General features: G+C 44.7%; 2 protein-coding genes across 2 annotated transcripts; both read right to left on the reverse strand.

Annotated features, from left to right (window-relative positions):
• Window positions 1-3,007: 3,007 nt before the first annotated feature.
• Window positions 3,008-8,947, reverse strand: LOC125520020 (aminoacylase-1-like). The gene is made up of 4 exons (XM_048684808.1): window positions 8,041-8,947; window positions 3,815-3,952; window positions 3,466-3,705; window positions 3,008-3,387 (listed from the first exon to the last, which is right to left on the reverse strand). The coding sequence occupies exons 1-4, from the start codon at window positions 8,896-8,898 to the stop codon at window positions 3,307-3,309; spliced, it is 1,317 nt and encodes a 438-aa protein (XP_048540765.1). The 5' UTR covers window positions 8,899-8,947; the 3' UTR covers window positions 3,008-3,306.
• Window positions 8,948-10,035: 1,088 nt separating this feature from the next.
• LOC125522001 (transmembrane emp24 domain-containing protein p24delta3-like) lies at window positions 10,036-12,758 on the reverse strand. Its single transcript, XM_048687063.1, has 4 exons — window positions 12,434-12,758; window positions 10,985-11,194; window positions 10,804-10,880; window positions 10,036-10,383 (listed from the first exon to the last, which is right to left on the reverse strand). The coding sequence occupies exons 1-4, from the start codon at window positions 12,650-12,652 to the stop codon at window positions 10,239-10,241; spliced, it is 651 nt and encodes a 216-aa protein (XP_048543020.1). The 5' UTR covers window positions 12,653-12,758; the 3' UTR covers window positions 10,036-10,238.
• Between the last annotated feature and the right edge of the window lie 726 nt (window positions 12,759-13,484).

Genomic DNA, 13,484 nt, shown 5'->3' on the forward strand with positions numbered 1-13,484 from the left:
AAGAGTCGCCGGAAAAAATGGACGGTGGCGTCGGCAACGAAGGAGGCGGGAGGGTTGCTTTGTTGGCCGCAGGATGGAATGGGAGACCAATGTGCCACAGACCGGCGGCCCCGGGGACAGGAGTAGGCGAATGCGCGCGCGTACGTCGCGTGTCCGCGTCGACACAAATCAGGCTAAAAAATGGACCAAAAATTGATCATCCGCGGATGAAAAACGAACGCACGTTCGTTTGGGTCAATGCATTAGGCCGCTTTTTGTGTCCGCACCGATCCAAACAAACGGCCACTGACGAAATAGATCGCTTCATTGAAGTTGCTCTAAGTACTTTCTGACGGGTGAGGTCTCTGGGCGGGCCATGGTAAACGCCGCCCTGGGAGTTGTGTGTGTGAGATCGCAAGTTGCCGCCCGGCCATTGGTGATCCATGGACTTCCGTGGCACTTTCACATGTGTCATGTTCGTCAGTTAGTACTGAACATGAAACAAAATTCAGAAAAGAGTACTCCCTCTGATCTTTTTTAATTTATATATAAGATTTGTTTAAAGTCAAATCTCGTAAAGTTTGACCAACTTTATAGTAAAAAATAATATTCACAACATGAAATCATTATCATTAGATGCTTCGTAACTTAAATTTTTCATATTGTATAACTTTACGAGGTTTGACTCTAGACAATTTTTATATACATAGTAAAAAGGGCCGAAGGGAGTGCTACTGAACATGGTCCGGCACGTGGCGTCGGAGTAAAAAATCCAGAGCTAGATTGTGTGAGTATCAAGGCGCAAACACCATGGACGTCGACATGAAGGCACTGCCAAACACTACCAGTGTACAACGTTCACTCGGACTTGTGTGGCCCTTTCACATGAGGCGTGTTCCTCCGAGCATGTGGGCGGCGGCGTCGGAGTGAAAAATCCAGAGCTAGGATCGCATGACGTGCGAGTATCAAAGCACAAGCGCCATGGACATTGACATTAACGTCTCGATCCCGCGACCGGATTAACCACCCCCCCCCCCCCCCCCCCTGCCGCATGTGTAATTAGCCAAAGTCGGTTGGTTCCAGCTGTGGTTAACTGTTAACTAATCAACTCACCAGTACTACACCCTGCCGACGAGTTGACTGCACACGATTGGAGACGTATCGCCCCTGGCGAGGCGAGACCAATGTCCTCCCCTCCCAGTGGGAATTCACGCGCACGGCAACGGCAGGGTAACATGCGCCAGAGGAGCGGGCCATTTCTCTCTTTTTTTTAGGGAAATAGGAGCGGGCCATTTGTTTATCGGGCGCGGCAGCTTCGCGGATTTGGGGGCCGTGGGTCCGTGGGGGCGAGATTCAGACGGAGACAGGGGTTTAGTTGGGGGGATGCGGCGGCGTAGTACGGCGTCAGGCACGGCATCAGAGATGCAACAACCAACCCGTACGAAGTCGCGTCGTGGATCGTCTCATCCGGACAGCGGCAGCGGCAGCAGAGCCAGGCTAGCTGGAGCCAGCCGGCAGCGCTGCAAGTTGCACGCGTCCGGTGGCAGCGGCGTCCCAAAACGCGTGAGCTCCTGTGCCATGCGTAGCTCGGACCTCGGAGCAGTGGAAGAAGGCGATGGTGTCGATCGACTGAACCGCAACCGCCTCGACGACGATGGTGGCGTGGGTAGGGTAGGGTACCTGCCGACGACGACGATGTTACACAGCAGTAGAGCACGCGTGCACACCTGTGGAGTGGTAAGAACGTATCACGGTATCACGCTTGTGCACAACACCTGCCGACTAACCGTTGGAGAGCAACGGGTGATGATATAATCACGGTTAATTATCCAGGCAGGATCTCCATGAAAGTAACCCCACCGTGAAAAATTGGTTATCCAGATGATGATGCTACATGAATCTGAACGCATGCCATCCAGTGCCCGAGGGCCGAGGGTCAACACGCCACGTGGTTACACGACTTGCATCACCACATACGCACGCATTTTCTCGTACCACAACCAACCTACATGTAACATGCACGTCCACTTCAGAGTTCACAGAGGCGCCTTTCTCGACCGGACACACTCTCTTTCATCAGACACTTTGGCAGACAGACAGCTGGGCGTGGGCAGGAAGAAAAACGACCTAATCATAACAAAGCACGCATTAGATTTCTCACATCTCTCTCTCTCTCTCTCTCTCTCTCTCTCTCTCTCTCTCTCTCTCTCTCTCTCTCTCTCTCTCTCTCAGAGAGAGAGAGAGAGCAAATCAGATCGGCCCACGGCAGGCTGCGTGCGTGGCCCACGCCACGCTCACGCGTTTTAACAGCCTAGCTGGCGGGACTTAAGCCCCTGGCTGACTGACATGACGTAGTAGCCCTGCAGTGGCTTCCTGCTCTCTTTTATTCGGCGAGGCTGGGGAAATGGACAGCGCGAATATATTATCGCCATCTTTTACAGGCTTATCTTCGTGCAGCTGGAAGGCATCACGACTTGAGGAGCCGGGTGACACAGGGGCATGGAGTGGATCGGCCGGAAGGAGCGGAGAAGCTTCCCCGGATGGGAGAGAAGCAAGATTGCAACTAGTGTTTTTTCTATAGGATTATTATTCGCATGATTAGAGTCATTTTCTTGTCACTGCTACATGGTCGCCTGTACCATGAAGGAATCCTTGGTTCGAGCCCCGTGTGGAACTGGAGGGTGTCGCGTTGGTCCGACGTGCTCGTGACGTGCTCAACCGCTCATCCGGACGAGTGATGGTGCTATGTCCAGCGCACACGATCTCATCTCAGCTGACGGCCCCCGGAGCCACCGTATCTGTTCATGACAAACAGCTGCAACCTGAAATACCAACGTACTGCATGCATTTTTCCCACCATCCAAACGATTCATGTCCAAATCTTTGCCCCGGATGCGAAACAATCTACTTCCTGCAAGATGGGGCAAAGAACAAATGCAGCAGAACCATTTACGATGCTGGGTGTCTTGTTTCAAAAAGCACTTCTGCTTTCCCTCGGCAGACATGATACCAGGCTACCAGCAGACCATAAATGGAGAAATATCGTTTCAACCGTAGACCTTACACATCGACTTTGTTACAGTTCGTAACTCTGTATTTACATTACATACAAATTTAACCTGCGCCGAGATCATCATCTGCAGATTTCCATTATTTCAGAGATCATCATCCGCAGATTTCCATTATCCGCAGATTATGTGGTTGAGCCCGAACCAATCTAACTGTAGGTTGGAGCATGATAGTTGTGGGCGTCCGAGTTCTCTTGCTACATTCAATTTACATGTGACGGGAGTACAACAATGGTAGAATTTATGTGTCTATTTTGAATCAGCCTTTGAAGGAGCTTAGCGCCCTAATAAGATGTTCATACACTTCGATGCCCCCCAGGAACACTTTGTCCTCCAGAAACTGCGATTTTGAGATAAAATTGACTCAGCCATCACAGTATGTAAACAGAAATTACAATAGCAGGCAAAGATCAATTACCTCATTATGATCGTGAAGTAAAATTGGAGTATTTATCATTGGAGAAAATCCAAGGGCTGGAACACCCATCTGCCTCACGAATCGGGCGTCCGTGGTTGAAGATAAGATCTCAGGCTTTGCTAGTTTTCCACCCGACGAGATAATAGCCTGTTCAAATACAGACCACCATGGGTTTGACTCATTGGCTGGTGTAAGTAAGGGACGTCCTGTAACATCCCTCACTGGTCCTTTCTTCATCAGCTGTACAATACAAAGACAGGAACTTAGAAAATCAAGTAATAGAAGAAGACTGCCAATGCAAAATTCGATTTATATTCCATTACCCACATAAAAGTTAAACTATATTCACCTGGTAAGTCAAGTTCTTATGAGCTGGTGCCCATTCTTCTTTGATTCTTCTTTCGATCTGTTCAATATCTTCGGTTGGAGGAAGGCGGAGATCAAAACCCACCTCTGCTTCTGAAGGTTGCATATTCATCACAAAGCCCTGCATCGATTAGTCTTTAGAGACTACACAGAAGCCATGTGTAGAAATGAATAGATTCTGTGACAATGTTGATTTTTGGCGTATGCCACTGTCTATACCAGACCTCTATTAATTTGTCTTATTGTGATGGGTTTGGCATCTCGAGAAGATTACAAAGATAGCAGCAGTGCAGATAAAGTGCAATAAAATAGAGCATGCCTAATGCAGGTTTGCTTTAGTGCCTCACTGACATTGATAGTTAGACCTTTGACCAAGTGCACGTCTGCTTAAAAGAACTGCAGCTGCTGAGCTCTGGACCAATGTGTAGACAACTGAGCAAATCAACTTTTGCTCAGATTTGATGGTTAGGAGCAACCAACCAGATGCATTCATCCCTACTCTGGGTTAATGGATCATCAATTCAGCATTCACCAAACTGCAAGACGAAGGACCACTTCCACTCCAGTATCGTTGGGCTAGAACAAACACATAAAAATTATTCTACTAACTACATGCATGATGAGAAATAATCATGGTGAATAAGCTCGCATGACCTATCTCTATACATAGCCTAAAAGTTCTGAAAGTTCTTAAAGAACCCAGCTTGTCACAATCAGATTGATTCTAACTTTTGCTTCAAAAATTACTCTACTACCTACATGCATGATGATAAATACTTCCTCCGTAAAGAAATATAAGAGCATTTATAGATCACTAAAGTAGTGATCTAAACGCTCTTATATTTCTTTACAGAGGAAGTAATAATTATTGTGAATAAGCTCACATGAAGCCCTATATCTATACATAGCCTAATAGCTGTGATATTTTAAAATAAACTTTCAACGATCAAATTGATTCTAACATTGGCTTCAAGAACTATTCTAACTTTTCCATAGCGAAAAGTGGAAGCCAAAGTTAAAATCAATTTGATAGCAAATACTGGATTTTGCCAGAAAATATTATGAATACTAGGTTACAGAAAGAGATGGGACTCCCAACGATCTCATACATGTACTAGGATATATATTCATGTCTGATCTAAGCAAGGATATTGGAAAGAAGGATTGGAGGTGTAGAAATACGTGGGTATTAAGCCTTGCAGCTTGGTCAATGGTGATCCTTTAATTCAGAAATTTGGATCAGGGCATGGTCTATGCAAGCAGTTGGGTGCTCCCAGCCATATAGCTAAACTGCACTTGTTCGGTGCTCAACTCATCGTCCAGCAGGACCACGTGCATGCAAATATCACACTACAAGAACTACATACTTGCCTGAACATAGAACATCCAAGTTAATCAGACTACAATGTTCTGTGTTAAGATGATTCAAATGCCTTAACAAAAACATTGGTTTGAGAGAGAGAGAGAGAGAGAGAGCAACATAAGACCAGTTAATAAATCTAAGATAGGAACTAGTTGCTAAAATGTTTATTATGACCCAACAGTTTGGGCCCAAGACATGATTTGATGAGTGGGTTGTGTCAATAGAATAGATGTTCATAATGCTGTTACCTTTTCTTTTAAGGAAAGGACAGTAGGAGACGTATATTTTAATGGGTGAAGAAATTACATAGTTTTATTGCCTTGCGTTATGCTATATTCAGAAAATCCTTTTAAGTTATTCATCTGTCAGAATGACAAGGTCCTCACAACAATAGTGGATAATCTGGAAATTTGTGTAGTCGCTGTCACTATTACCTTGTGATTTGCAAGTAAAAACTTGAGGTGGTCACATTAATTCTAACATTTTGGAAAATCACTTTGAAGACAGTCATCTTGCCAAAAAGGCAAATATGTAGATCTTGCAGTAGCGGGTTAATCCGCAAAATGTGCAGTAGATGTTGCCATTACCTTGTGATCCAAAAAATTTGAATTGTAAAATCTGAAAGGGCAAACAGGCTTCAACCTAGGTTCTTGTATATTGCATAGCAACCCTCTAGTTGATTACAAAGTGTTGTAAATTAAGTTTTAGACCCTGACACCCTGTATTTGTATAATTCCATTTTAGTTTTTTCATGTATTGAATATGTGTACTACAGACCTTATACTGTCAAGAAATTATGTTTTAGACCTTGGTTCCTGGAAATCATATTCCAGACTCTGTGATGTTAATATAATATGGCATATTCTATACATTTGCTTCAGTATTTTCCAAAAATATGCAAGTAAAATAACTATATTTTATACAGTAATTCAAAATTATGGGATCACAAGGTAATGGCAGCATGTACCACACATTTTGCAGATCATCCCATTACTGCAAGATCTACATATTTGCCCTTTTTGTCAAGAGACTATCTTCAAAGTGCTCTCCCAAAATATTAGATTAACGTGACTACCTCAATTTTACTTGCAAATCACAAGGTAATAGTGGCATCTACTGCACAAATTTGTAAATTATCCTCTATTGCTATCAGGTCTAGACCTTTTCATTCCGACAGATGATTACCTTCAAAGTGATCTAAAATATAGTATAAAACAAGGTAATAGAATGATGAACATCTACCGAAAAAAGTCAGATTATGTTTCCTGCATGTCAAGTACTAGGATATTTGTCTGATCTAAGCGAGAATATTTTAAAGAAGGATTGGAAGTGTAGAAATAAGCGGGTCTTAAGACTTGCAGCTTGGTCAGCTGTGATCCTTTAACTCCACATTTTGGAACAGGGGGTGGTCAATGCAAGCAGTTGGTTGCTCCTAGCCATATAGCAAAACTGCCCTTGTTCAATGCTCTGCTCATCGTCCAGCAAGCTCATGTGCATGCAACATGATGCTGGCATGCATGCTAATATCGTACTACATGAACTACATACTTGCATGAACATAGAAGATAGAACATTTAAGTAAATCACACAAGAGTTCTGTGTTTAGATAATTCCAATGCCTTAACCACGTGTTCAAAATATCGGCCGATAAATCAGTTTAACTGACTGCTTAATCCCTGCTTGGTGGGTCGCCGAGTAGCCGATTAACTGATTTATCATCCGATTAATTGGCCGATTCACCTACTAATCCCCTAATAGCCAGTTGACCGAGAAGTTACCAGTTAACGATTTCCTGAACATTGGCCTTAACAAAAATGCTAGTATGAGAGAGAGCGCAACATAAGTTTAGTTAATAAATCTGAGATGGCACTGGTTGCTAACATGTTTTTTGTCCAACAGTTTGGGCCCCAGACCTGGTTTGATCAGTGGGCTTCTTGTTAGTACTCCGAACTCTTTTACCTTTTTGCTTGTTCTGAACTGCCAGTTGCTACGTTGGAAGTAATAGAAAATGATATGATCTCAGTTCATAGAAAAGTTCAATTAATAAAGCAAAAGGAATGGAATAGGCGTAGAGCAGGAGGATATGCTGTGTTGTGGTACTGTTTGGCATGTGTAACAGCAAAGTACTGTTCATGCTGAACTGTGCTTTGTTCTGCTACTGTTAGTTGGAAACTAGACATAAGAATAATGAGCACCGTTGTTAGTTGAGTTTATGTCCTTGGTATATTCCATGTAAAGTAAAAGTTTCGTTACAGTTCAGATTGTAACCTAGGGATTAGATAGAGTTACACAGTCCCTATCAACATGCATCTATTAGTAAAGAAGAATTAATCTACTCTTTGCTAATCTTCTCGCATTCTAATCTATGTTCCTCTACCCTTCCTCCCTTGCACATATTCCAGTTCCCTTGAAGCAATGCCATCTAGCCTTTCCCTGTTAGTTATCCTCATTAGATATGTGTGGGTTTTGCAGTTAGCGCCCAAACACTGTTTTCTACAAAAAAATATCTGGTTTTGCAATTGCCTCCCACAGTATTGACTTACTGACGAAGTGCGTGACGGCATTGCTTCAAGTCTTCATTTTGTACTAGATCTCTTGAACAAATTAATTAGGTTTACTACTTCGACCCATTGATGTACGTTTTGTAGAAAGAATAATTTAGGATAAGCCTACGAAGTTCGTCAGTTTGCACTGGCTGACAGAGCTGATCTCAGTTGTGCTAATAATAATAGATGCTCTATATGATGTTGTCTGACCATCTCAAATTATAATCATTGCTCTCTACTATTTCATCAGCGTGCACTGAACGAAATAGCTAACAAAGTAACAAGTAGGAGTATCCTTACAGTGGGGCTTGGCGTGCCGGCATTCATGTAGACAGGATTCACGGACACCACCTCTCCGGGACCGTACTTGCCCGACTTCACCTTCTCGAACTGTGCATCCCTGTATCCAGCCACGGTCTCAATGCAATCCATCAGATTCTCCACGGCGGCCCCATCGAACAGCTTCGACCCATGCCCGGGAGCCCCCGTGGCCTTGACGATCAGCTTCCACACCAGCCTATCCGCGTAGAAAACCCTGTAAACATCCGTGAGCGAGGCCTGCCCCTCGTCGAGCATGAACCCGACATTGAGGGCGCGGAACTCCTCCGACTGGACGAACTTCTCGTGGCCGTCCTCGCCGCCGATCTCCTCGTCGGGGACGAGCGAGACGTGGACGGTGCGTGCGGGCGCGAAGCCGGCGGCCTGGAGGCCGCGGATGGCCTCGAGGTACTGGATGGGGAGGCACTTGTCGTCCTGCGCGCCGCGGGCGTAGACGCGGCCCGTGGCGGGGTCGTGGTGCGCGGCGTAGGGCGGGTGGATCCAGTGCTCGGGCTCCGCGGGCACGGAGTCGAGGTGGGAGTTGAGGAGGATGGAGGGGAGCGACGGGTCCGTGCCCGGCCAGGTGAGGAGGAGGAGCGGCTTTGACTTGCAGGGGCTGAAGTGGAGCGTCTTGGAGCTGAGGCCGAGTGACGCGGCGTAGGGGAGGAGGAACGCGGCGGCGCCGGCGTAGTCCGGGGCGGGGTGGGCGGTGCAGATGCGGAGGTAGTCCTGGAAGCGCCGGATTTGGGAGGTCTCGAGCTCGGTGAGCGGGTGGGCCGGGTGCGGGACCACCGCGAGGAGGACGGCGGCGAGGAGGGGGAAGTGGCCGAGACGACGCATGGTGCGCGGTTGGTTGTGGTGCGGTCTGACGCTGCGGAGTGTTTGGACTGCCTTGTTTTGACCGACCGTGATTCGTCTATCCGGCGAAGCCCCACTGGGCACTGTCTAACCATTTTTTAGGGAAGCCCACTGTCTGTGTCTGACATGGCCCGGCCAAGCCTAGTACAGCCCCAAAATCAAGGGTCTGTTTGGTTCATGGCTAACTTTATCACAACTAATCTTAGATAAAGTGTGGTAGCCATAAAAAGTGTGGCTCATAAAATGGCCATCATAAGTGTGACAAGATTTGGTAAAAAGTTAGGCCTATGACATGTGGACCAAGTGGCTAGAAAAGTGTGGCAAGCCACAAATGTGGCAATAAACCAAACATATGCCTAAGTTATTGTGGCACGACTAAGGTTAGGCGTGGCAAGCTTAGGGCGCAAACCAAACAGGCCCCAAGTGCTCTACAGCATGTTTGGCAATACTCCCTCCATCCAAAAAAACTTGTCTCAAATTTGTCCCTCGAATGAATGTATTTAGCACTAACTTGATGTTAGATACATCCATTTAAGAGAAAGCTTTTTCGGACGGGGGGAGTATTTGAGAGGGGGAATGAGAGTTTAAAGTAAGGAGTTGTATTGAGATTAGACATGAGATAAGTCGTTTTATCCCAATCCTCTGTTTGATGCATGATAGGAATTATTATGTTTGACAATTTGCGAAGAAATTGTACTTCCTTATTTGGTTCATGAGAATTGACAAGGAACTAGACAAGAGAAGTTAGGATGAAGGGTTACGATTGACTCACTAAAATAATTCCCTTTCAGCACACTCCCTCGCCTGTTAGTTGGAGTCTCAAGTCTTATGCATATTCCCTTGTGAATTCTCAATCCCTCCAGCCAAACAATAGATTTGAAGTTCCCCTAGCTCCAATTACCCCCAACCAAACACACGGCAAGAAAATACTCCCTCCGTCAAAGCGTAGTATCAAAAACGCTTCTATATTATGGAACGAAGGGAGTAGATGGTAATAAATTTTAATACTAGGAGTATTTCAATTCCCTGGTACCAAAAGAAATTCAGATGAGACAATGATAAAATTTCACAATCTATATATACTATGTCACACACAAAGGCCAAATATAATCCTAGAAGTAGCAGATTTGAAAATATTTCTATTGCACATAATATCATGTATCAAGCACCAAACACCAAGGAACTGCTTGGTATTGAAATCATGTATCTTGTACCAGGGAACTGTTTTGTCCATCACATGAGTTTGTCGAAATAAATACGACAAAACTGTCCTCTTGCTAAGGTAGTTAACAGCACAGGAGTACATGGTGAAACGAGTGAATTCAGATGAGCTTCTTCTTCTGGAAGAAGCCTTGCAAATGCCATAGCTGCAGAGCGGAGACCACAACGCACACGCCCAGTGACAAGATGCTGAACCAGGCAACCCTGGAATTCGTTTTCTCGCTCACTTCCCGCATCTCCGCTTCCCTGCATAAACACATCAAGATCACGCATTATGCTATGCATTGCCAGTTCCAAATATTATATTGTAGTAAAGATAAGTAAAGCTAGTAGGTTTGCTTGTCCATATCCCAAATATCTCATCCAGTACAAAACAGTAAGACCACCTAAGAACTTCAAATAGCAGCTCAATCTACAGCCCAAGACAGATGAGACCCGTAGGTTCTGTTTCACAAATCACAATGCTGTAGTTTCATAGTCACCAACTTTTATATGTAACAGTTAGTTCAAAGTATATTTATATTTAGCCTATATAAAAACATCCAACTGGAAATAGTACAGACTACAGACTCCCCTACCTAAATAGACTGGTGCAACGTAGCACAACGACCACAATCTGTTGTCTGGCTATTAAAACACACACAAAAAGTAGAATAGATAACTTGCCTTGCTTTGAGATATAATAAGTTATGATGAATGGATTCCACTGCAGCTTCAAGTTTCGCGAGCTCTAATTCAACACCCTGAACACAGAAATTTCAGATTAAAATAATCAGGAACAAAAAACAATGCATTACATTGAAGTATAGTGCCATTTGGACTAGGTGTATTTAAATAATTGGCACACCTCAATCTTCTCCTTCTTGGCAACAGAGTCCCAGTCCTTTGTTGCAATCCCTATCTTCCAATCAAGATTTAGAGATACTCCTGATCCTTTCTCTGCGCTGTCTAGCCAGAAGCAAGCAAGGTAGTTTCCAGCTTCTGAAGTTGTAAATGCAAACTGGCCCACTGTGGCATTTTCTTTGTGATGTACAGTATTGCCATATGGTGAGGTAACCTACACAAACATGTACAATACAAATGAGTAAGCAAGAAAAAAAAATTGTCTTCAGAAATCATCATTTCTAAAAAAATATTCCATAAGACTAACTGATATATGGACATGCTATGCTAATTATGTGTGTGAACATTAGCAAAAAAAGTCACCATATTCATACACACTCAGCATGCCAAAGCACCATTTAGCCACCACAAAAGTTTTACAGAAGAAAACATAGGCACCGCAAAAGTAAAATACAACATCCATGTGTTGCTTGCAGAATTCTTGGACATATGAACGACAGAGTTGTGAACATGTGGCTAATCCCAGTTACTTACTGGTACTTTTCCAGTTATGAGCTACAATACACATGTATCATCGAATCTCTGGTTCCCTGGATTGCGCAACACACATCATGAGTCTGAAATCTGAAGTTCTCATTATCTACAACAGGATGGGTGAGAAGTGGGACCTTATGTCATCTCCCTGTATGTTCATCCGTCTGCCCACATGCAAACATGATTGCATCTTACCAGAATCTCATCAGCCCATCCATAGCGGTGATAATGAATAACAATCCATCCCTCGCTTGTTTTCTTAACCCCAATCATCTTTTATTAGTCTCAGTACCTACGACCATGCTATTCTAATAATAGGTGCCAGGTGCCCAAAGAGTCCTGCAGCTGCAGGTCACGTTACTTGGGATATTGCTACATGCATAGAAATTATCAGTCCACAGCATGTTGCCCCGATGTGAAGCAACTAGGAAGTGGCACTTTGGGTCAATTCGCATCAAGTCCACCATGTCTAGCTCAACGGTTCAAACCTCAGCTGCTTCCTCCAGAACAAAGCACTGGAGCATATGAGCAGATTCATGACAAACTACTGGAGTACTGGATTAACATCATTTAACCTTACCATAATCCACATAGCACAGACCCTGTGCACCAACTTACACTAAATGTAAAACTTTTGCCTGTTGACTTCTCTAGGAGATGTTAACTTAAGCTGGTCAGTTTTCTCTTCTAAAAATGCCCAAATTCAATTGCCACGGAGGCTCTAATTTTGACTCAAAAAGTTCAATCCACCAACTAAACTTAACACAAATAATTAAAACAAGCTAGTATCTATCGCCCCCAAATTCGCCTGCACCTGGATCCCAACACGCGAGAGTTCACCGGTCTAGATCAAGATCAAACCACTGGAACAAGAAAGCAAACATGCGAAGACGAAGGGAGGGGATCGCGCCGCGCTTACCTTGACGGCGACGGTGGGGTGGGCGGTGGCGTGGGCCTCGTACATGAGCATGTAGTCCGCGACCACCACCACGTTGGGCTGGATCTCCTCGGAGACGCACTTGGTCCCCGAGGGCGGCAGGTCGAGCCACACCGCCTCCGAGCCCAGCATCATCAGCGCCGCCACGAGCGCCCCCACCACCAGCGCCGGCCGGGTCGCCGCTCCCGCTGCCGCCGTCATCTGCTCCGATCTGGGCGACCCTGTCTGTCCGAGTCTCCGGTTGGGGAAATCGTGTGGAGCTTGGACTAGCGTTGGACGGTAGTAATGGCGTGGCGTTGGCCCGGGGGAGGGTCTTTTTGGAATTATGTACTCCGTTTGGGTGCACGCGAAGAAATTCCTTACCCACGCGCTACGTGCTGCTTTTTTTTGGCCCGAGGAGCGCCGGTTTCTACTGTTTTCGCCGAAGGCACAGCTAGTGGGCTGGACTATCTGTATCGCCTGTAATGGGCTCGGAAGGCTCGCTCTCGTTTTGTGAATAACCGGTTTTTTCTTCTTTTGGGGGCAGGTTTTTGTTCATTTTTTTAGTTTTAAATTTTAACTTTAAAAATCCATGAACTTTTAAAAACAATCCTGAACATTTTTAAAATCGGTGAAACTTTTTCAAATTCGTTTTTTCTAATTCGTCAGAATTTTTTAATTTACATTTTTTATAATTCGTGAACATTTTTTGAGTTCGTGGAATTTTTTAAAATCATGAATTTTTTTAATTCATGATTTTTTTTGAATTCATGAACTTTTTTATTTTTGAACCTTTCAAACTCAGAAGCATTTTATTTGAATATGTGGATTTTTAAAATTATACCCAAAAAACTGAGAGCTGCTTTTTTAGCTAGCAGCTAGCGCAAACAAAATTTTGGCTAGCTAAACCACACGAGCGAAGTAGCGAGAGCGGCGCTAATGGACTACGGCCCAATAACTATCGCATGGGTGTTGGTTCCCCAATCGACGCTATAAAGGATGAGGAGGAGCGCCCTATGCTGGCTGCATTAGGTTATGCACCAGAACAAAACTA

Source organism: Triticum urartu, chromosome 7 (genome assembly GCF_003073215.2).
Source record: "Triticum urartu cultivar G1812 chromosome 7, Tu2.1, whole genome shotgun sequence".
Lineage (NCBI taxonomy): Eukaryota > Viridiplantae > Streptophyta > Magnoliopsida > Poales > Poaceae > Triticum > Triticum urartu.